At 28.1% G+C, this 23,734-nt stretch overlaps 1 protein-coding gene across 11 annotated transcripts in view; it reads left to right on the top strand.

The window, feature by feature from the left end:
• Positions 1–23,734, top strand: part of LOC123275262 (serine/threonine-protein phosphatase 2B catalytic subunit 3-like) — a 157,747-nt gene that overhangs the window by 113,806 nt on the left and 20,207 nt on the right. For 6 of the 11 annotated variants that reach the window (XM_044743266.1, XM_044743265.1, XM_044743263.1 and 3 more), the window contains exons 5-9: positions 2,704–2,849; positions 12,500–12,639; positions 19,299–19,470; positions 21,023–21,149; positions 22,385–22,465. In XM_044743266.1, coding sequence (XP_044599201.1) covers positions 2,704–2,849; positions 12,500–12,639; positions 19,299–19,470; positions 21,023–21,149; positions 22,385–22,465 — 666 coding nt within the window. Of the gene's footprint in view, positions 1–2,703; positions 2,850–12,499; positions 12,640–19,298; positions 19,471–21,022; positions 21,150–22,384; positions 22,466–23,036; positions 23,040–23,734 lie in introns of all 11 variants that reach the window. The other 5 variants (XM_044743258.1, XM_044743257.1, XM_044743264.1 and 2 more) reach the window with 1 other exon arrangement.

The following is a 23,734-nucleotide window of genomic DNA, read 5'->3' as shown; positions in this document are numbered from 1 at the left end:
TTTTAATTATATAAGCTCATCCTGATGTTACATTCAACAAGAGCTTTCATTTGAGTACCCACATGCATTTTGATATATTTTTCATATATACATATATATAAATATATAAAATATATGAAAAATTGATGTTGGTACTCAAATGAAAGGTCTTGATAAGGGTAACATCGGGATGAGCTTATTTTTTTAAAAATGTCAATGTTTCACAAGATACAAGGTCATTTCTTAATTATGTATCTAGAGTATTTTCGAATGCAGCCTAAATACTTATTATAATAAATTGACTATCGGTGAGAAATGAAACCTTGAAAATATACAAATTCAGGTCAAGATTTTTCCAATTACACTAAATTTAACTTTAAAAATATACAAATTTACTAAAAACAAAATTTTACTAATTTTTTTTATTATATGTATAATAATAATAAAAAATAAAAAAATCACTTGCTAAAAAATATAAAAATTTAAATTTTCAATAAGCAAAAATCAACCTCTTCATATGCACACACAACTAAAGATTAAATGAATAGAATAAAAGGCAAATGTTTCCTCCGAGTAATTTGTAACTTGACACACTTAAAAACAAAAAACTTAAGAATAAGAAACAAAATAAAACTTAAAGTTGGTCATTGACGTGAAAAATTTAACAATTTTGTTAAAAGAACTTCAGCAGTGAGTAAAACTGACTGGTTCCTGTTAATTTCTTTAGCTGTTGAACTTTTAGTGTTCGGTCTTGTGTTCTTGCTCCAGTTGCTCAGTAATGTTACTTTGTAATTTAAAAGAAGCTATTGCGGAAAAAAGTTCAAAAAATTTCCATTTAAGACCACGAATTGAAATAAATGCTTATAATTAACGAGTTTTCTTGGGTTTATTTAAAATGCTAAAAAATAGAGTTACTATGACTGAATATTTAAAGTCATTAATAATTTATCTCGAGAAATTATTTTTTCATATAATTATTCGGGGTTGGAATAATTTCCGGTGGGTTTAATTTTTAGTTTATTCAAATCTCATTAATTCTGTCGGCTCAGTAACAAAGTTCAAGGGAAAATATTTTGTTTTTTAAATAAATTCTTACCAGCGAGAAAATAATTTTTAGCAAAATTAATTTATTACTTATCACGACTTGGGCTCATTAAAATATATAATTTATTTAAATAACTTCCGTTCTATTTACAAGTTAATCCAAAACAAAAATCCTTTTTTAAACCTGGATTTCCTGTCTGTTAAACTTTAGAGTAATGACCATTTTAAATGTTAAATCCCTCATTAAGGTTAAATATCAGTCAACTCCCCGACAAAAAGATTCAGACCCAATTTTTATTAATTTAAAATTTAATTATCTTTAAATTTCCCTAATGACCATCCATCACTCCGCTTCATTAATTATTTATATCTATATCATTAAGAGAATAAGCAAAATTTTGTAGCTAGTGTCTTTATATGATAAAATGGGTTTTTATGGTTAAATTTAATTTTGTTGGAAAAGTCTTGACCTGGAATTGTGCCTTTTCATAGTTTCATATCATTCTTACCAATAGTCAATTTTTGATAAGTATTTAGGCTGCATTCAAAAATGCTCTATCTCTACATACATAATTAAGAAAAGACCTTGTTTCTTGTAAACTATTGATATTTTTAAAGATATAAGCTCATCCCGATGTTACACTTATCAAGACCTTTCATTTAAGTACCCACATCAATTTTTCATATATTTATATATTTCATATATATGTATATATGAAAAATATATTAAAATGCATGTGGGTACTCAAATGAAAGCTCTTGATGAGTGTAACATCGGAATGAGCTTATATCTTCAAAAAGTTCAATAATTAAGAAATTTCCTTGTATCTTGTGAACTATTGACATTTTTCAAGATATAAGCTCATCCCGAAGCTACACTCATCGAGACCTTTCATTTGAGTACCCATATAAATTTTTCATATATTTTATATATTTATATATATGTATATATGAAAAATATATCAAAATGCATGTGGGTACTCAAATGAAAGCTCATGATGAATGTAACATCGGGATGAGATTATATCTTTAAAAATGTCAATAATTAAGAACTGACTTTACTATCTTGTCAACTAATGACATATTTAAAGATATAAGCTCACCCCGATGTTAGACTCATCGAGACCTTTCATTTGAGTACCCACATCAATTTTTCATATATATTTATATATATTATATATATGTATATATGAAAAATATATCAAAATGCATGTGGGTACTCAAATGAAAGCTCTTGATGAATGTAACATCGGGATGAGATTATATCTTTAAAAATGTCAATAATTAAGAACTGACTTTGTTATCTTGTGAACAAATTATATTTTTGAAGATATAAGCTCATCCCGATGTTACACTCATCGAAACCTTTCATTTGAGTATCCACATCAATTTTTCATATATTTTATATATTTATATATATGAATATATGAAAACTATATGAAAATGCATGTGGGTACTCAAATGAAAGCTCTTGATGAGTCTAACATCGGGGTGAGTTTATATCTTTAAATATGTCAATATTTAAGAAAGTACAGTGCAATTTAACAAAAATCATTACTTTTAAGGTAAAATTTTATTTATTTATAGTTCACAAGTCATGGCAGTCACATAGTGACTGCAAGGTTGCTAGTATTTTAATTATAAATTACAAAGTAATTTTTTTTTTTTTAATTGTTTCAGGCAAAATAAAATACTCGGAGAAAGTATACGATGCGTGTATGGACGCGTTCGACTGTTTACCACTAGCGGCCCTGATGAACCAACAGTTCTTGTGTGTTCACGGTGGTCTGTCACCAGAAATCCATGTCTTGGAAGATATCCGAAAGGTAAACTTTTAATTTACAAATTTATATACAAAAAAATTAATTCAATTTTCAATGTCAATTTTTCATTAAAAAAATTGATTTAGTCATAAGATTCAATCGAAAATTAATACAATATTAAATCAAATTTATAAAATTAAATTAAAGTAGATCACAAGATTTAAATTCGTATTAATTATTATTGTTATTAACTATAATAAAGAATTTAATACCGCCTGGCCTTTTTAGAACCAGCTAATTGTATAAATGACATTAAATATATTCTTAACTGATATGAATAAAATGATTGACGAGAAATCGGCTGATCTATTATAATGCCATGCGAACCCAAGGCACACAAGCGGAAGTGAACTAGGAAGCTAACCCAATGTGCTGCCACCTGCTCTATCGATCGTCCACCTACGCTTATACCTTTCATATACATAACGCTCTTCCACACTTTAATTTTAATACTCATATTCGAACTTTTTTTGTTACAATTTTCTATTTGAATTTTTAAAAAAGAGGGTAGTTTATAAAAATGAAAAAAATTTTTTTAAATAGTCTATAAAAGTCTTTTTGACTGGTAAAAAAATTTTTTGCGCGACAGGTATAAAAGTTTTTGAAGAATTGGTAGTTTTTAAATTCTAAAAATCGATAATTAAAATTTTTTTTAATATTTTTGTTAATAACAAAAACATTCTAAACAATAATTTTTACCAAATTAAGTCCCATATTTTTTCAATTAAAATAAATTTGAATAAATTAGAAAAAAATTTGAAACAGAAATTTCTATCAAAAATTTCCAACAAAATTGAGCTTTGCTTTTTTTTGTTAATTAAAATAAATTAATTAGAAAAAAAATTAAATACTAATTTGATACAAATTTTTCGAAAAAACTAAGTTTAAAATTTTTTTAATTAAAATTCAAAAAATAATTTAAATAAATATACTGAGAGACAATTTTATTTAATAGTAATGAAATTTTATTACTCTTTAATAAAACATTTATTTAGCTAATCCCAAATAAAAATTTAATAAAATTTCCTTAAATACTAATAAAAATTTTCTTAAATACTAATATATGTTTTATTAAATACTAATAAATTTTTCTTAGTATGTAAAAGACGCTGTCTGTCATAAAGACAACATAAAAGTCGGAAATTAACAAATAGGTTAGGTTAGGATGTCTCGTTGAAAAATCTTAATATTATTTATCAAAAGATATTACTGTGAAAATATATTTGACTAAATTATAATTAATATAAATTTCTGTTATGTTATGAAACATGAATTATGTATTGTAATTAAGTACATTTAACTTTTATATGTTTATATATCTTAATAAATTAAATTGATCAATATTAATTTTTTTTTGCACGCCTCATAGCGCGAAGCGCGTGAGGTTGTGCTTTATACTCGACTCGTCAAGACCAAGCAATTTTGTGATCTTTGAATGCTTCTATCACAACCATATTACACTTATTTAATAATGTAAGTAGATGTACACCGAAAAACACTTAAATTAAATCATCTTTTACTTTCTAAAGTCATTTCATGTTGCTATTTTGAAAAAAAAAAAAAAAAACGTTTTGAAAAAAATTTTACGTGGACGTCCGGATGTCACCCCATTTTGGCGGCATAGCGCCGCCCGGTTCCGAAAATTCCTTTTTTAAATTACTTTGTACATAGTTTTATGCTTATTAATAACGTCACAATTTTCAAAAAGGTTAAAAGAATGCACTTAATTTTTTTCAAAATAATTAATGAACTCAATTTCGAGAAAAAAAAATGCAAAAAAGGCGGCGCCGCGCTCATTATGCGACCTACGAAGTGTTAAATACTAATAAAGTTTTATTAATCCGAACAAAAACAGTTTCACTGTAAAAAAATCGCGCCAAGTCCACGTTCATAAGACTATTAAGAAAAAAAAAATTTGTTTTTTTCTTTACAAAAATATATAAAATAAAAAAATTAAAAAATCCAAGTAACCGATATGATTGTTTATGATTTTCGGAAATTAAAAAAATTTTGCTATAAATTTAAAAATTAAGAAAAAAAGTTTGGAACGTATTTAGTGTGCGCGGTTGCAAAATTTAAAAAAATTGAAATACACAATGACGCACACCAAGTACGTTCCAAAATTTTTTTCTTAATTTTTAAATTTATAACAAAATTTTTTTTAATTTCCGAAAATCATAAACAATCATATCGGTTACTTGGATTTTTAATTTTTTATTTTATATATTTTGTAAAGAAAACAAATTTTTTTTTCTTAATAGTCTTATGAACGTGGACTTGGCGCGATTTTTTTACAGTGAAACTGTTTTTGTTCGGATTTTAGTATTTTTTGTAATTATAATAAAAATTTACAATTGGTACCAACTTAATTAAATCTTGCGTTGGTTGCATTTTTTATAGCAAACTATCCCCTTGAAACTACAGTTTATGTAAAAATAATTCCAGCGCACCCTGGCGGGCGTAGATGCAAGCTGTGAAATATCTATTTTTAACTGTAGTTTCCCATCTAATGAAGGATTACTATGCATTCTCGAATTATTTAGTCTGTGGCAGATCACTTTGCCCATCGAAAAAAAAGTCAGGATCGAAATTTTTGCGTTGCTATAGTTTGTGCTGATTAAATTTAATAATTTCAAGTAGATTAATTGTTATAAGTGACTATAATTAATTAATAACAGTCAAATAAAGTATGAATTACTGTTATAATATACAATTTAGGAAAAAAAAGTACCGTAGAATTAAATAAAATTTTGCAACCTCAAAATACCGTTCTGCTTACAGTAAACACAGTCGGTAGTCTGGCGCTCCGTTTACAGCAGATTTGAACGGAACTTGGCGCCAGATTCTACCGAATCTGTGGATATTAAATATAATTTTATTAATATTAACTAAGTTTTTTTTTTCAAGTCCAAATAAACTTTTTTATTACTATTAAATAAAATTGTCTCTCATTGTAAATACTAAAAAATAAAACGTTTACAATAATTTAATTTTAAAGGACTCTCTACACATATATAAAATAAATTTCCATAAAATATATCTGGATCTTGCAACCTCTTAAACCCGCGAGTTAAGAATTGATGTTGATAAACCTTTTTATCACCGAATTTAAAATGCTAAACACGCTATAAAAAGCTAATGCAAGCTCTATTACATTTAAAAATTTAAAATCCTGCTAGCGGGCTCATAAAAGAGGATTAAAATCGTTTATAGCGATCGTGAAGAACAATAGTTGATAGTTTAACATAAAAATAAATCGACAATAGCTAGTGTATCGCATTTATTTCTCCTCTGTGTTTTCAATGGCTCAGAATCGTATATAAAAATTCAGCACTCAAAGCGGGCACTAAATAGTTAAAAGTCCTCACTACTCTGGCAATCATCAGTTTAATGGTTATCGCATTCGCATCAGGCACTCTTCTTCAAGCGCTTTATTCCATTTTGACGTCTCAGGGCGGGAGAGCAAGTAATATAAAGACAGAAGACAGAAGAAATCTTGTGATACGCTGCATAAGCATTCAGAATGCTATAATGGATAATAGATGCTTATAAACCACTATACGAGAATCCAGAAATGTTCTGTTGGATCCATTCCTTTTTCCTTCCTTCCTTCTTTCCTCTGCATCCCATATCGGAAAGTATCCGCAACATATGCTAATGCTCTACATTTATATCTTCATCTTCCATCTGCCGTCTTACAATTTTACATATCTCTACTGCGATCCTATGCATTCTTATACTTTTCATGACGCATTCGATCACTGATAAAGTAAACTCGGAATAAATTTCATATTTTTCAACTTAATAACCATTTATATTTTTTTAATATTCAACGTTGACTTTAAAAGTTAAAAATTGACATTTCAAACGCGGAAGAAATTAAGTAGTTTGATTTATTTTAATTTTTGGTGCTTATTAGGATTTTAAATGGCACATCTAATCCTGGAGTGGCATAATAATAATAATAAATATTATTAAATGTAATGTAAAAAAAATTTTACAAGACGATAATTATAGTTTAATATTGAAAAAAGAAAGTTTTAGCAATTGCAAAACATAAAAAAAAAATTTAATGCAAGTATTTAATATTAAGTAGCAATCTTGCAGTCACTATGTGACTGCCGTAACTTGTTAACTATAAATTAATAAAATTTTGCTTTATTAAATAATGGATTTTGTTAAATTGCACTGTACTTTCTTAAATATTAACGTTTTTGAAGGTATAAGCTCATCTTGATGTAACACTTATCAAGAGCTTTCATTTGAGTACCCACATGCATTTTGATATATTTTTCATATATACATATATGTAGTATATATAAATATATAAAAAATTGATGTGGGTGCTCAAATGAAAAGTCTCGATGAGTGTAATATCGAGATGAGCTTATATCTCCAAAAATATCATTAGTTGACAAGATAGCAAAGCCAGTTCTTAATTATTGACATTTTTTAAAATATAAGCTCATTCCGATGTTACACTCATTAAGAGCTTTCATTTTAGTACCCACATGTATTCTTAATATATTTTTCATATATTCATACATATAATAAATATAAATATGTGAAAAATTTATGTAGGTACTCAAATGAAAGGTCTCGATGAGTGTAATATCGGGGTGGGCTTATATCTTTATAAATATTAATAGTTCACAAGATGCAAGGTAGTTTCTTCATTATGTTAAATTGCACTGTACTTTCTTAACTATTGACAATTTTAAAGATATAAGCTCATCCCGAAGTTATACTCATCAAGAGCTTTCATTTGAGTACTCACATGCATTTTGATATATTTTTTATATATTCATATATATAAATATATAAAATTTATGAAAAATTGATGTGGGTGCTCAAATGAAAGGTCTCGATGAGTTTAATGTCGGGATGAGCTTATATCTTCAAAAATATCATTAGTTGACAAAATAGCAAAGTCAGTTCTTAATTATTGACATTTTTTAAAATATAAGCTCATTCCGATGTTACACTCATCAACAGCTATCATTTGAGTACCAATATGCATTTTTTATATATTTTTCATATATACATATACATATATAAATACTAGCTGATACCCACCCGCTTCGCTGGGCATACAATAAAATTTTATGTTGTAACCTAGATGAAAAATATAAACAAAATGATTAATTTCAAAAAGATAATTAATATAAATTTTGAATTAGAGAAAAGTGATTGTTTATGATAACCGGTGTTAGCGAGTATTAAATATATGAGAAAAGTATTTTATTATTAATAATCAATCAATCAATGGGTCAGTTAGTCAGTAAATCTGTCATTAGACAGATTTCCGCATCACCCATGACGTACTGTGTAGTGAGATGCGTTCCCATTATAATAATGTTATCCTAAACATTTAGTCTAGACCGGATAGGTCAAATGGTAGAGTAGCCGACATGTCACCGGAAGGTTCTGGGTTCGAATCCCTGTCCGAGCTATCTGAATTCTTTCTCGCATATTCTGTAAACTCTTATTAAGAAGGTCCTTCCTATTTCTTTCTCAATCTCTTCCTCCTCCATTATTCTGTTACGTGAATGTTGGAACGATTCACGTAATAATTATCCGTAACTCCTATTCTTTTCCGCTTCATAGTATTATTTAATTTTAAAAATGTCAATAATTTTTTAATTTTAAAAAAATGTTAATAATAAAATACTTTTCTCATATATTTAATACTCGCTAACACCGGTCATCACAAACAATCACTTTTCTCTAATTCAAAATTTATATTCATTATCTTTTGAAAGTAACCATTTTGTTTATATTTTTCATCTAGGTTACACCATAAAAATTTATTGTATTCCTATCGAAGCGGGCGGGTATCAGCTAGTTATTAATAAATTCATAACAAATTAAGTGGTATTAAAAATATATTTATTATTACTCATTTTATTAGAAATTATCTTAAATCGACCGTTTTTATAATAATTTAACGATATCGTTGTAAAATTTTAGAGAAGACGCATCAGACACAATTACCATTTTAATTTTAATCATTAAAATCAGTATAATCATTTAACAATATCAACTTGATAATATTTATGTTTAATTTATCTGTGTTATGATATAATCGAGTTCATCCTTCATGATTATTCCAATACATATAAGTTATTTCAGTTATTAATGATTTAGCTATTCTTTCTTAAAAACGTATGATTATGAATTCCTACTGTCCCAACAGTCAATCGATAAAATTTAAAATCAATCATTTTGACAGTTATTATAGCAACGGTAACCATGATAACGGTAACCATGGTAACGGCAACCATGGTAACGGTAACCATGGCAACGGTAACCACGGCAACGGTAACCATAGCAACGGTAACCATGGCAACGATAACCATGACAATGGTAACCATGGCAACGGTTGATTAGCGTGGGTGGTTGTAGGGGGGTTGAGTTCGATAATTTACGGGTGCCACTGATGGTTTCTTAGATTAGAGGGTCAAAATGATATTTCGCTCCCAAAAACGGAGAGAGATAGAGGGTAGGGGAAAGATTATAGGGCACGGAGGAGGAGAAGAATGAGAGGGAGGAGGGAGGGCATATGTGATGGTAGACGAAAAATTCGTTTTGGCTGAGAATTGCGTAAAATCCGTTCTTAGTGAGCGTCTACATCACGAATGGAGTAACTATGCTAAATTTCAAGTCAATCGGGCGAATAGTTTCGGAGATCTCGTGATGAGTGAGTGGTATTTCGCTTATATATATATAGATTATCTTAAATCGACCTGTTTTGATAATAATTTAACGATATCGTTGTAAAATTTTAGAGAATACGCATCAGACACAATTTACCATTTTAATTTTAATCATTAAAATCAGTATAATCATTTAACAATATCAACTTGATAATATTTATGTTTAATTTATCTGTGTTATGATATAATCGAGTTCATCCTTCATGATTATTCCAATACATATAAGTTATTTCAGTTATTAATGATTTAGCTATTCTTTCTTAAAAACGTATGATTATGAATTCCTACTGTCCCAACAGTCAATCGATAAAATTTAAAATCAATCATTTTGACAGTTATTATAGCAACGGTAACCATGATAACGGTAACCATGGTAACGGCAACCATGGTAACGGTAACCATGGCAACGGTAACCACGGCAACGGTAACCATAGCAACGGTAACCATGGCAACGATAACCATGACAATGGTAACCATGGCAACGGTTGATTAGCGTGGTGGTTGTAGGGGGGTTGAGTTCGATAATTTACGGGTGCCACTGATGGTTTCTTAGATTAGAGGGTCAAAATGATATTTCGCTCCCAAAAAAGAGAGAGATATAGGGAAGGGGAAAGATTATAGGGCACGGGAGGGGAGGAGAAGAATGAGAGGGAGGAGGGGAGGGCATATGATGGTAGACGAAAAATTCATTTTGGCTAGGAATTGCGTAAAATCCGTTCTTAGTGAGCGTCTACATCACGAATGGAGTAACTATGCTAAATTTCAAGTCAATCGGGCGAATAGTTTCGGAGATCTCGTGATGAGTGAGTGGTATTTCGCTTATATATATATAGATTATCTTAAATCGACCGTTTTTATAATAATTTAACGATATCGTTGTAAAATTTTTAGAGAAGACGCATCAGACACAATTTACCATTTTAATTTTAATCATTAAAATCAGTATAATCATTTAACAATATCAACTTGATAATATTTATGTTTAATTTATCTGTGTTATGATATAATCGAGTTCATCCTTCATGATTATTCCAATACATATAAGTTATTTCAGTTATTAATGATTTAGCTATTCTTTCTTAAAAACGTATGATTATGAATTCCTACCGTCCCAACAGTCAATCGATAAAATTTAAAATCAATCATTTTGACAGTTATTATAGCAACGGTAACCATGATAACGGTAACCATGGTAACGGCAACCATGGTAACGGTAACCATGGCAACGGTAACCACGGCAACGGTAACCATAGCAACGGTAACCATGGCAACGATAACCATGACAATGGTAACCATGGCAAAGGTTGATTAGCGTGGGTGGTTGTAGGGGGTTGAGTTCGATAATTTACGGGTGCCACTGATGGTTTCTTAGATTAGAGGGTCAAAATGATATTTCGCTCCCAAAAAAAGAGAGAGATATAGGGAAGGGGAAAGATTATAGGGCACGGAGGGGAGGAGAAGAATGAGAGGGAGGGGAGGGAGGCATATGTGATGGTAGACGAAAAATTCATTTTGGCTAGAATTGCGTAAAAATCCGTGCTTAGTTAGCGTCTACATCACGAATGGAGTACCTATGCTAAATCTCAAGTCAATCGGGCGAATAGTTTCGAGATCTCGTGATGAGTGAGTGGTATTTCGCTTATATATATATAGATATATATATATATATATATATATATATATATATATATATATATATATATTCCTAATAAATTTTGTATTCAAATGACCTGGCCCGCTAAACCGGCAACTGACTACTCAGACCAACAGGATGGGAATAATGCATGACAATATACCATAACAAGTTCCCTCTCATGCTCTACACTGTTATATATCTTCGTTGAATTTATATTTATATTGTATTTATATATTACATATATCTTGTGACATTTATCGGTTATCTTTATTCCCTTTTATAATATATAATATGTATATGGATATTTCTTTACACTGTCTCTAGGGTTGAATCGATCAGCAGTTCCCTTCGAATAAACTTTAAATAAATTTGTCACTCACGGATTAAACGATTTCATTTTAGATAAATTATTGTTTCATGATAATTTTATTTTTTATATTTTAAATAAATTTTTTTGAACTTTAATATCATTTTTTTTTAATTATAAAAAATTATTTTTATAAAAATTAATTTCATTAAAAAAAGATCTTAAAATACTGTAATAAAATTTTGATTATTTTTTAATCATATAAATAATTTACAATTTTTCAAATTTTAAAAAATATTCAATTTTTTTAATTTAAAATTCCAAATATTGAACGAAATTAAATAAAACCAAATTTTTTTTGCAATGTGTCCTTTTTGTTTTAGCAATTTACATTTAATAATTCATAATTTAAAATGTAATAATAGTACTGGGTTTTCCCAATTACACGAAGCGCAATAAATCGCATAAAATAGAAGCAACATTTAATTTTCATTTGTTCATTTAACTTTGTTACTTGTTCATTAAAAAAATCGTTTAATTAGTTGATTTATTATTGAAAGTTAAAACAGTGTCGGCGCAATCCAAGTAAAGAGATAATTTAGCAACTGTAACAACAAAAATAAATAACTGAAAAATAAACAGCGTTGCGACAAACGAAACATTTAATTAACGAAATAAAGTGGATGGTGTGTGTATAAATGTTTAATAACATTTGGTGCAATGGCAAAATTTAGTTTCCTGGCTTACTTACATCACTTACTCCGAAATTCTCATTAAATACTAGGATAACTCCGCAATACGGCGTTGCTTTATGTGTAATCATCCCTGCGCTTGAGATAACATTTAAACGAATATTAGACCCCCTGAGTCATACTCAAATATTTTGTTTACTCTAATATTAATCAGCCTCACATGTTTGAGGACTTTATTCTGGAAAAGTTATTGATATCAATTTTATTTTTTATTTAAATAAATTTAATTTTTTTTTTTCCAGTTGGACAGGTTCAAAGAGCCACCAGCTTATGGACCAATGTGTGACTTACTTTGGTCGGATCCACTCGAAGACTTTGGTAATGAAAAAAATGCCGAACACTTTTCTCATAATAGCGTTCGGGGTTGTTCGTATTTCTACAGGTAATTTTATTATTTAATAACTAGCAACCTTGCAGTCAGTAAGTGACTTGTGAACTATAAATAAATAAAATCTCGCTTTATTAAATAATGAATTTTGTTAAATTGTACTGTACTTTCTTAAATATTGACGTTTTTTAAGATATAAGCTCATCCCGATGTAACACTCGTCAAGAGCTTCCATTTGAGTACCCACATGCATTTTCATATATTTTTTATATATTCATATATATAAATATATAAAATATATGACAAATTGATGTGGGTACTCAAATGAAAGGTCTCGATGAGTGTAACATCAAGATGAGCTTATATCTTCAAAAATATGATTTGTTGACAAGATAGCAAAGTCAGTTCTGAAATATTGGCATTTTTTAAGATGTAAGCTCATCCCGCTGTAACACTCATTAAGAGCATATAATAAAGTCTGTTGTCGGTAATTCAGTTTGGACTAGTGATAACAAATGCCAATTGAATAAATCGGATTGTTTATTTGAAACAAATAAAATGCACTGAAGATTATCAGGCTGACTTGTCAATACTCCCAACACTGTTCAAAAAGTAAATGAAATTTTTTGTTGATAATAAGTTTTCTATTCAAACCTAGTTGCATTTTAATAATTCTGTCTTATAAGTAATCTAAACTAAAGTAAAGATTAACCAAAAAATTAAATCAATCTCAAAGATTATATTGGTTGTAAGTTTATGAGTAATTTCTTTATAGTAATGTTTATTTAATTGAATATATGATGGGCCCGGAGATAAGGCAGTTTTACGCGCGAACTCTACCTATTTATTTATCATTTTGTTATTTTTTTTCAATGATTAAATTAAAAAATAGAAGAATCAATTTACGAAGGACTATTAATAACCTACTCCTGCCAAGTTTAATGATTTTTTGTTCAAAAATTACTAGGTCAAAAAGCGTCTCAGTATTTTGTCCATAATTTGAATATTCTCTGTCCTACATGTTCTTAAGCGAGCTTTCATTTGAGTAACCACATGCATTTTGATATATTTTTGATAAATACATATATATAATATATATAAATATATGAAGAAATGATGTGGGTACTCAAATGAAAGGTCTCGATAGGTGTAATATCGAAATGAGCTTATATCTTCAAAAACATCATTAGTTGACAAGATAGCAAAGTCAGTTTTTAATTATTGACATTATTTAAGATATAAGCTCATCCCGATGTTACACTCATCAACAGCTTTCATTTGAGTACCCACATGCATTTTTGATATATTTTTCATATATGTAAATATATATAATATATATAAATATATGAAAAATTGATGTGGGTACTCAAATGAAAGGTCTCAATGAGTGTAATATCAAGATGAGCTTATCTCTTTAAAAATGTCATTAGTTGACAAGATAGTAAAGTCAGTTCTTAATTGTTGACATTTTCTAAAATATAAGCTCATCCCGATGTTACACTCATCAACAGCTTTCATTTGAGTACCCACATGCATATTGATATATTTTTCACATATACATATATGTAATATATATAAATATCTGAAAAATTGATGTGGGTACTCAAATGAAAGGTCTCAATGAGTGTAATATCAAGATGAGCTTATCTCTTTAAAAATGTCATTAGTTGACAAGATAGTAAAGTCAGTTCTTAATTGTTGACATTTTCTAAAATATAAGCTCATCCCGATGTTACACTCATCAACAGCTTTCATTTGAGTACTCACATGCATTTTGATATATTTTTCATATATGTAAATATATATAATATATATAAATATATGAAAAATTGATGTGGGTACTCAAATGAAAGGTCTAGATAAGTGTAACATCAAGATGAGCTTATATCTTCAAAAATATCATTTGTTGACAAGATAGCAAAGTCAGTTCTTAATTATGTATCTAGAGATCGAGCATTCTTAAATGCAGCCTAGATACTAATCATAATAAATTGACTATCGATGAGAATGATATGAAACCTTGAAAAGGCACAAATTCAAGTCAAGACCTTTGCAATGACACTAAATTTCACTAAAAAAACTGATTTTATCATATGCTTATCCTGGATAAAAAATTTTTCTTATTCTCTTAATAGTATAGATTATAGTTTTTTTTTTTTTTAAAATTATTTTTTTCACACTAAATTAAGTGATTTGATATTAACCTCTAGAAATTTCAATTTAAAAAGTTAAACTTAAGAAACTTTAACTCTTAATTATTTGAACTTTTAAAATTAAAACTTTTGCATATTTAAGCTCGGCTTATAATAATAATACTGTAAATTTTATGATACAAATTGGCAATATTGCAAAAATGAACATACAGGCAATTAAAATTTTTTTTTTATTAAATATTCTTTAGTTTAGTAGGTCAATAATAAAATGAATAAAATTTTATTCTTTGACACTGACTCCTTATTTTAATAGCTATTATTATTATTTTAGTGATTTATTAATAATTAAGTAGCAATCAAAAGACAGTAATATAGTAATTAAAGTTAATAGGGCGTGTTTAAAACGCGTTAAGCATATATATAAGAAGCACACACTGTACATTTACATTATTTAACATACTTGAAAATCGTATAAGAGATTAAACCAATTAGCTTGTAAGCTCTAGTCTGTTTGTTTGTATGTGTATGTCTACAGACTGTCAGTATGTATGTATGTATTGTACGAACAAGTTGGACTTGCGCAGCACGCAAATCACACGCGAGGTCATCCGACGGAAAAGTTGCTAACACGATAGCTCAAGTGGGATAATTTTACCCCGAAGCGATAAGGGAGCTCAAATTGTTCAAGCGTTTGTAAATTATAATACACCCTAACCAATTATTATTATTATTCCCTTGTTTTACGTCCTGCTGTTGCTCAGCCTTCAATCACTGCTGTTTGTTCACTTATATTATTATTATTATATATTATCATTATTATTATTTCTATTAAAAAATCAGTACTAAGAAAATATTTCATTGAAAATTTCATATAAAAATTTTCTTTTTAATTATTAACTTATTAAGAAAAATTAAAGAATTAATTACACTGATAGAAGGATTTGTTAACTATTAATAATTTAATTTATTAAATTTTAATAAATATTTTTTAATATTCAATAAATATTTCTTTGGGAAGAAAGTACATTTATTAATAGTTAATAAGTATTTATTAATAGTTAACAAATAATTATTAACAGTTAACAAATATTAATTAACCATTTATAAATATTTATTAACAGTTAATAAATTTTACTTAATAAATTACTTATTAACTGTTAATAGATATTTGTTAACTGTTAACAAATATTTATTAACATTTAATAAATCGTATTTAATAAATAATTTATTAACTGTTAACAAATATTTACTAAATCCTATGTTGTTAAAAAATCACTTACTAACAATTAATAAAGCTTATTAAATATAAACAAATTCTTCTATCAGGTAGAAAAATTAAAAAAAAAAATTTTCTTCTTAATAATTAGCTTATTAAAAAAATTATTAAAAGTCATTGATTTTAATATCATTAATTAATATTCTTAAATGTTTCAATTTCAATAATTATTAATATATTTTTTACATCATGTAACATATATCAATTGATTATAAAATAATGATATGAAGAAAAATAACCTGTAGGCTAAATCGACGAGATTTATGAAGGAATCACTATCACTAGCACTGAAATCAAGAGCTATCCATGTAATATACCAGAAACACGATTTAGCCTACAGTAGAACTGTCTCTCATGGGAAATTATAAATAAAAAATGTATACTCGAGGGTGTTTTCACGCATTATATAGCTCGGAAATGGTTGAATTAACAGCAGGACGTACTTGCGTTATTCCGGAATTGAGTTTGTGAATTTTTAATTGAAATAAAATAATTTCGTATCTAATATTTCAATATTCATCACTTTTCACGGGGATAAATAATTATATGACTTTGAATTTTTAACTTCCCGCTAAGAAAATTGAAAATTTTCAAAATTCGGGAAGTTATTGTTTTTACCCCGTTTTTCGAAAATCGAGTTTTCATCAGATCTTGACGTATTGAGGTCCTAGGAAGCTTTCCTGACTATTCCCGCGATGGTGTCCGTGCGGCTGTGTGTGTGTGTGTGTGTGTGTGTAAACCTCTTATAATTTTTGAACGGCTCGGCCGATCGGATCGAAACAGGTGGCAATCCAAAGAGTATCATTGCCATTAAATTTCGTGAAAATTTGAATCGATTCGGCTCGCTAGATTTTGAGAAATCTCAAAAATAAAATTTTCAAAAAATCGTTTTCTTGGAATAACTTCTAAACGGCTTTACCGATCAATTCCAAAAACTAATCAGCTCTTAAGCTTAAAAAACCGCGTCGATTGCCACCAGTCCCATCAAAATCGGTTGATTCGTTCGAGAGTTATCGAAAACGAAAAATTTCGAAAAAAGTGTTTTTTTCACATAACTTCGAGATTTCTTTTTGGATCATTTTTGACGATATAGAATAATTGTTAGAGCCCAAAAAATCACGTCGATCGCCACCTAGAACGTGAAAATTGGTTTACTGGTTCGTGAGTTATCGTTGTCGAAAAAATTCGGAAAAAGCGAATTTTTCAAATTTCTCTAAGATTTTCGGTTCGATCAATTTGTGTTTAAAAGTATATCATAGATTCTGAAAAAGTGCGTGGAATACTGCCACCCGCGTGAAAATCGATTCATTCATTTAGAAATTATTGCAGTTTGAAAATTCAAAAAATACTGTTTTATTAAATCTCTATCAGCCTTTTGAGCTCGAAGAGCTCAAAAGCATACAAAAGTTATTTCTTTGAGCTCGAAGAGCTCAAAATAACACACAAATTGTATTTTCGAGCTCCAAAAGCTCAGAAACGTCATTAGTGCAATTTCAAGCGTTTAGGTATGGAATTGGCGGGAAATTGCAGGGATGGCCTTTAGGGTCAACCGTTTTCCAGATTTTTTTTTTATCGTTTGTAAAATTAAAATTTGACATACAAAGAGCTTCAATACGGCTAGACGTGTGTTTTTGTCGTAGATAAATAAAGTGAAAGAAAGGAATTCAATCGAACGAATGTCAAGCTCGAAATTCCCGGCTTTCGCCGGCAATATTAATGACTCTATTACGATGGTATTTTTTCAAGTAATTGCCACGATAAAAAAATTATAAATAAAATAAATATAGCTCCAGAGTAAGTTACGGTCGGACTAAATGTGGATCTGCGCCACTGACAATATAACTATCTTGAATTGATTAAATCGACGAACCGAACAAGAAGAGTTTTATTTTTGTGTCAAAGTGCTGCTAAGATTTATTTATTATTTTTTTTTTTATTAGATATTTTTCTTTACTTTGTTGATAAAATTCATGTGATTTTAATTTTACATCAAATATAAAATTATTTTCTTTGTAAATAAAAATAGAGATTTAATTTAGATTTGTAATTACTTTTTTTTTTCTCGCATATTCTATAAACTCACATTAAGATGATCCTCTCCACATTCCTTTCTCAATCCTTTCCTACCAATATCATGTTACGTGAATGTGGAACGCTTCACGTAATAATTACCGTAACTCCTATTCTTTCCCGCTTCACAGCATTATTTATATTTGTAAAAAATGCTTGCCGTAAGATGGACGGTGTGGCTTAATGTATATAGAATAAGCGATAGGAAATTTAGTATAGCCCGGATAGCTCAAATGGTAGAGTAGCCGACATGTCTTCGGAAGGTTCTGGGTTCGAATCCCAGTCCGAGCTATCTAATAATTTTTTCTCGCATATTCCATAAACTCACATTAAGATGATCCTTTCCACATTCCTTTCTCAATCCTTTCCTACCAATATCCTGTTACGTGAATGTGGAACGCTTCACGTAATAATTACCGTAACTCCTATTCTTTCCTGCTTCACAGCGTTATTTATATTTGTAAAAAATGTGGAACGCTTCACGATTTTGCGTGTCATAAACATTTTTATAAATATAAATAATACTGTGAAGCGGGAAAGAATAGAAGTTACGGTAATTACAAGAACGTAAATACTAAATAAATAAAACAATTTTAACGAAATAAAACAATTTTATAACAAAATAAAACAATTTTGTAAAAAAATAAAACAATTTTATGAAAAAATTAGAGATAAAATAAATTATTAAATAAATCAAAGCCTGACATTTAGAAATTCGTTTGTATGCAAGGAAAGTATTTTTTTAATGAGTTTCTATAATTGATAAAATTATCGGAAATCGATGACATAATTTGCGACACCATTAATTAATTAATTAAACAGTTTTTTTTTTGTTATTTTAAATTAAATAAAATTTAATTGCTGACTGTCTCTAATCAAAGCAAAATAATTGTTAAATTTTATTTTTTTTTTTTTTAAATTACAAACTGTAAAATTAATTTTTTTTATATAAAAACTTTAAAATTATCTTTGTTTGTTATTTTTATTTAACATTACTGTAATTTATTGGAGAAGAAACATTTGAATTTATAATTTCTCATGACCCGGAGATCTAAATATCCTGGGGAGTAATATAATGTATAAATTCATATTTAAACCGTGAAGTTTCCATCGTTATAACCCGACAGTAATGTAAAATATGAAACAAAATAAGATAAAAAAAGTAAGTATAGTTAAGGTTGATACAATGAAACTAATGTCACTTTTGTCAACAGCTATGCAGCGTGCTGTGACTTTCTGCAAAACAACAGTCTCTTGAGTATCATAAGGGCGCACGAAGCACAGGACGCTGGCTATCGTATGTACCGTAAATCCCAGACGACGGGCTTCCCATCGCTCATAACTATCTTCAGTGCACCCAACTACCTCGATGTCTACAACAATAAGGTCGCTTTTATTTTTATTTATTCCTCATTCCATTTTATCATCTTTTTATTGCAATTACACTCGTTAATCACTTTGGATTGTCATTTGTTTCGTTTGTTCTGGGGTTTTATTATTAACTTTAACTGTCTTTAATTAATAAAAGTCCAATTGTAGTTTTAATTTTTAAGTGAAAATTTTATTTTTTTTAGTAATTATTCTCAGTTGATTTTTTACATTTGAGCATAAGTAATTTTAAGTAATTAATTTAAAATTATTAACCTTTGTTTTTAAATTATTGTATTTAATTAAATTAATTGTTTTTAATTAACTGTAAAGTAGAATTTATATTTATTCAATTTTTAATTTATTTTATTATATCATTGTTATTATAAAATAAAATATTTCAACTTTGAAATTAATTATTTAAAAATAAATAGTTGGAGTAAAAAATTCAGTTTTAATTTTTTTTCATTTGATTTAAGAATTTCAAATTTTTTTTACAATTAAAAAAAAATACAAAAATTGACCATTTTTTCAGAATAATCAATTAAAAATTTATTAAAAAATATTGTATAAATTTTACAATGTGATAAAGTCTTTGGTAATTATTTACAAATGGGGTAAATCCCATTTTTGGCCATAATTAGATGAAAAATTAACATTTTTAAATTGATTTTGATTCTGCTTATTTTTACGACGCATTTTTGATAAAAAATATAAAAAAAAAAATAAAAATTTCGATAGCTTTTTTGAATTCAAAAGTTGAAAAAAATTTTGGCTCTCATATTTTTGGATAAAATTTCTATTTTATCTTTTTTTGATATTTTTTTTGAAAAGTACATAAAAAAACAAACAATTAAAAAAAAATTTGAATATTACAATTTTCTAAAAAATTTATAAATTTTTTTGAAAATTTATAAAATTTGTTAAAATTGTGATAATCAACTTTTTTTTTAATTGTTCATTTTTTTTTTTTTTCTTCAAAAAAAATATATCAAAAAAATCAAATAGAAATTTCGTTTAAAAAAATGAAAATTAAAATGGTTGACCTCACTTGTAAATATTTACCAATTAAAAAATTTTTTTTAATGGACAAAAGTTATAAAAATGAGATTAAAAAAAAATTAAATTAGTATTTTACGTATAATTAATTAAAAATAAAGAATTTGATAAAAAAATAAATTGATAATTTTTTGAATTTCCAAATTGAAATTTTTTAAATTCTAAAAAGTCAGAACAGATTAATTAGGGTAGAAGTACCGTTTGTGGCCACTGTACCTTTTCTGGCCATTTATTGTTCAAATAAACGATAGAAATGAATTTATATTTATAAACCATTACAAACTCAATTTGTTTTAATATAAATTTTTTAAAATTTAACAAAAATATGGTCATGATATTATAATTTTTTATAAATTAATTCAAATGTTAACTGGCCAAAAACAGTACTTCTACCCTATAAATCTCAAGTGATCACCGAGTAGAACAAAAAAATATTTTTAATTAGGTAAAAAGACATAACCCGAAAAACAAAAGTAAAATATTGAATAACTGAATAACTTATAATTTGCAGGCGGCCGTGCTCAAGTACGAGAACAACGTAATGAATATCAGACAATTCAACTGCTCGCCACATCCATACTGGCTGCCGAACTTTATGGATGTGTTCACGTGGTCCCTGCCATTCGTCGGTGAAAAAGGTAAGAGCTGACGTTTTCAATGGCTATCCAGAAACTATAATCACCGCAGAAATGTCACCGCGGTCTAATATACGTGGTTTACGGCTTCTAGTTTCAACACTAAAAAATAAAACCCAAGGAGTAGTCCGATATAATTCGACTCCAGTTGAGAAAACGTCCTCGTTAAATTAAAACTATATATCACTATTGCTTCCAGATGTCCTCACTTTTATTTTCTCTACTTTATTTTATAAATTAAATTTCCCAATGCTACACGGAGAAAAATTAATTATACTACTTACTATACAAAAATAGTAACTCTTACCATCTAAAATGGTAATAAAATTAATTAGTAACAAAATAATAGGTGGTATAATTGACAATTGTAATAGTTACTATTAATAATGGCAACGATTACTATCGAAAATAATAATTGTAATTATTATGAATTATAACTGTTACAATCGAAGATGGTAACTGTAACCATCTCAGATTGTAAAAATTCTGAAAGAAAAAATAATATAAGTTTACTTAATTAAACCCTTTATATACATCCATATTTTAGCTAATATACATTTTTTTCTTTGAAATATTCAAATATTTTAAATTCCCTTCAAATTTTTTTTTTTTGAAAATTTGATTTTTTTTTAAGATTTATAATTTTTTTTTTGAAATTTTAATTTTTTTTTTAATTTAAATTTTATTGAAAATTTTAATTTTTTTGGAAATTTCAAATTTTTTTTGAAAAATTTGGCGTTGAAACTTGTTTTAGACAAATATAAATTCAATCCGAATTTAATCCCGATTTTTTGTGCACTACACTGCACTACAGCTGCTTTTAATTTATTCAGAAATGCATCCACGGTAACGCAGCAGATTCTTAATTTTTTTAATATTTTTTACTAGCTTAGATGGTAGTTATAATTATTACTGATGGTAACTGCAACCATCAGGTTATATTAAGAATTACAATTTTGATATTAGTAGTAACTAATTAAAATAATAACAGTTATTATTACTGATTACCATCATAATAGTAGTAGTTACCATCAGGATGGTAAATACTATAATTCAGATGGTTTACGTAATTATTTAAATAATATTTTCTACTATTGAATTCAGTTAATAGATTTGAACAAAACTAGATAATAAACTCTACTATAAAATTTTCTTCGTGTATAAATCCATAAATAGCCCAACAAACCATTATATTAAATAAAAATAAAAATAATGTAACATAAGTTTACCTTCCGCAGTTACTGAGATGCTGGTTAACGTATTGAACATTTGCTCGGACGACGAGCTCATGAGCGACGGAGACGACGCCCTCGAAGAAGGTAAGACCCTTTTTTTATTTTATTAACAATATTTTATTTTTTATTATTAAATTTTTTTTTTTTAAGAGTCCCTCTTCGGCATTTACTTTTAATTTATTCTGGTCTTATCAGTACCCGCGCTCTAAATCCGATAAAATAAATATATAGAGATCAGAAAATGCTTTACAAATCTCAGCTAATCTGTATTATCCGAGATTATTTATCTACGTATATAAATTACGTACATATATTGTACGATTGGCAATCGGGAAATAATATAAAGAAAAAACTAATGAAAATAGAAGCGGGTATTTATCAAGCTGAAAAATTCAGATGCCTCCCGTCGAAATACCGGAAATTCCACATTCGCCATTACTACACAGTGATGCAATTTCCACTAAAATTTATAGCCTATTTGCATTCCCCGGTTCCACATGTTCATTTTTAAATTCCAACGTCATTGCGTGGGAAAACACTCCTGATTTCCAATATTTTATCTCCCAGCCTAACCTCCATTTATTTTCCCCAAGTTAACCTCCATTACCCTGGCACAGTGCGAGCAACCTTTCAGACCCCGATTATCCTGTCAGAGATGGTGAAATAAATTACTCTGCGCTGAAAAAAAAAATTTTAATAAAATATTCTAGTTAAATATTTTATAAATCTCGGGGATTAATTACAATTTTTTCTTCCAATAAAAAATTACAATCTACTGAAGCTATTTAAGGAGATCCACGCGAAGTAGTAAAATTTTTAAAACTTCCTAAAAATTCGTAATTCAATCTACGTAGCCTAATAATTAATAAAAAAAATTAAATAACAGTAGATTTCCGGGATATTTAAATGCTTGCCGTAAGATGGACGGTGTAGCTTAGTGTATATAGAATAAGCGAAAGGAAATTTAGTATAGACCGGGTAGCTCAAATGGTAGAGTAGCCGACATGTCTTCGGAAAGTTCTGGGTTCGAATCCCAGTCCGAGCTATCTAATAATTTTTTCTCGCATATTCTATAAACTCACATTAAGATGATCCTTTCCACATTCCTTTCTCAATCCTTTCCTACCAATATCCTGTTACGTGAATGTGGAACGCTTCTCGTAATAATTACCGTAACTCCTATTCTTTCCTGCTTCACAGCATTATTTATATTTATACTTAATGTGAGTTTATAGAATATGCGAGAAAAAATTATTAGATAGCTCGGACTGGGATTCGAACCCAGAACCTTCCGAAGACATGTCGGCTACTCTAACATTTGAGCTATCCGGGCTATACTAAATTTCCTATCGC

Source organism: Cotesia glomerata, linkage group LG1 (genome assembly GCF_020080835.1).
Source record: "Cotesia glomerata isolate CgM1 linkage group LG1, MPM_Cglom_v2.3, whole genome shotgun sequence".
NCBI classification, from domain to species: domain Eukaryota; kingdom Metazoa; phylum Arthropoda; class Insecta; order Hymenoptera; family Braconidae; genus Cotesia; species Cotesia glomerata.
This window is presented reverse-complemented; position numbering and strand designations above follow the sequence as displayed.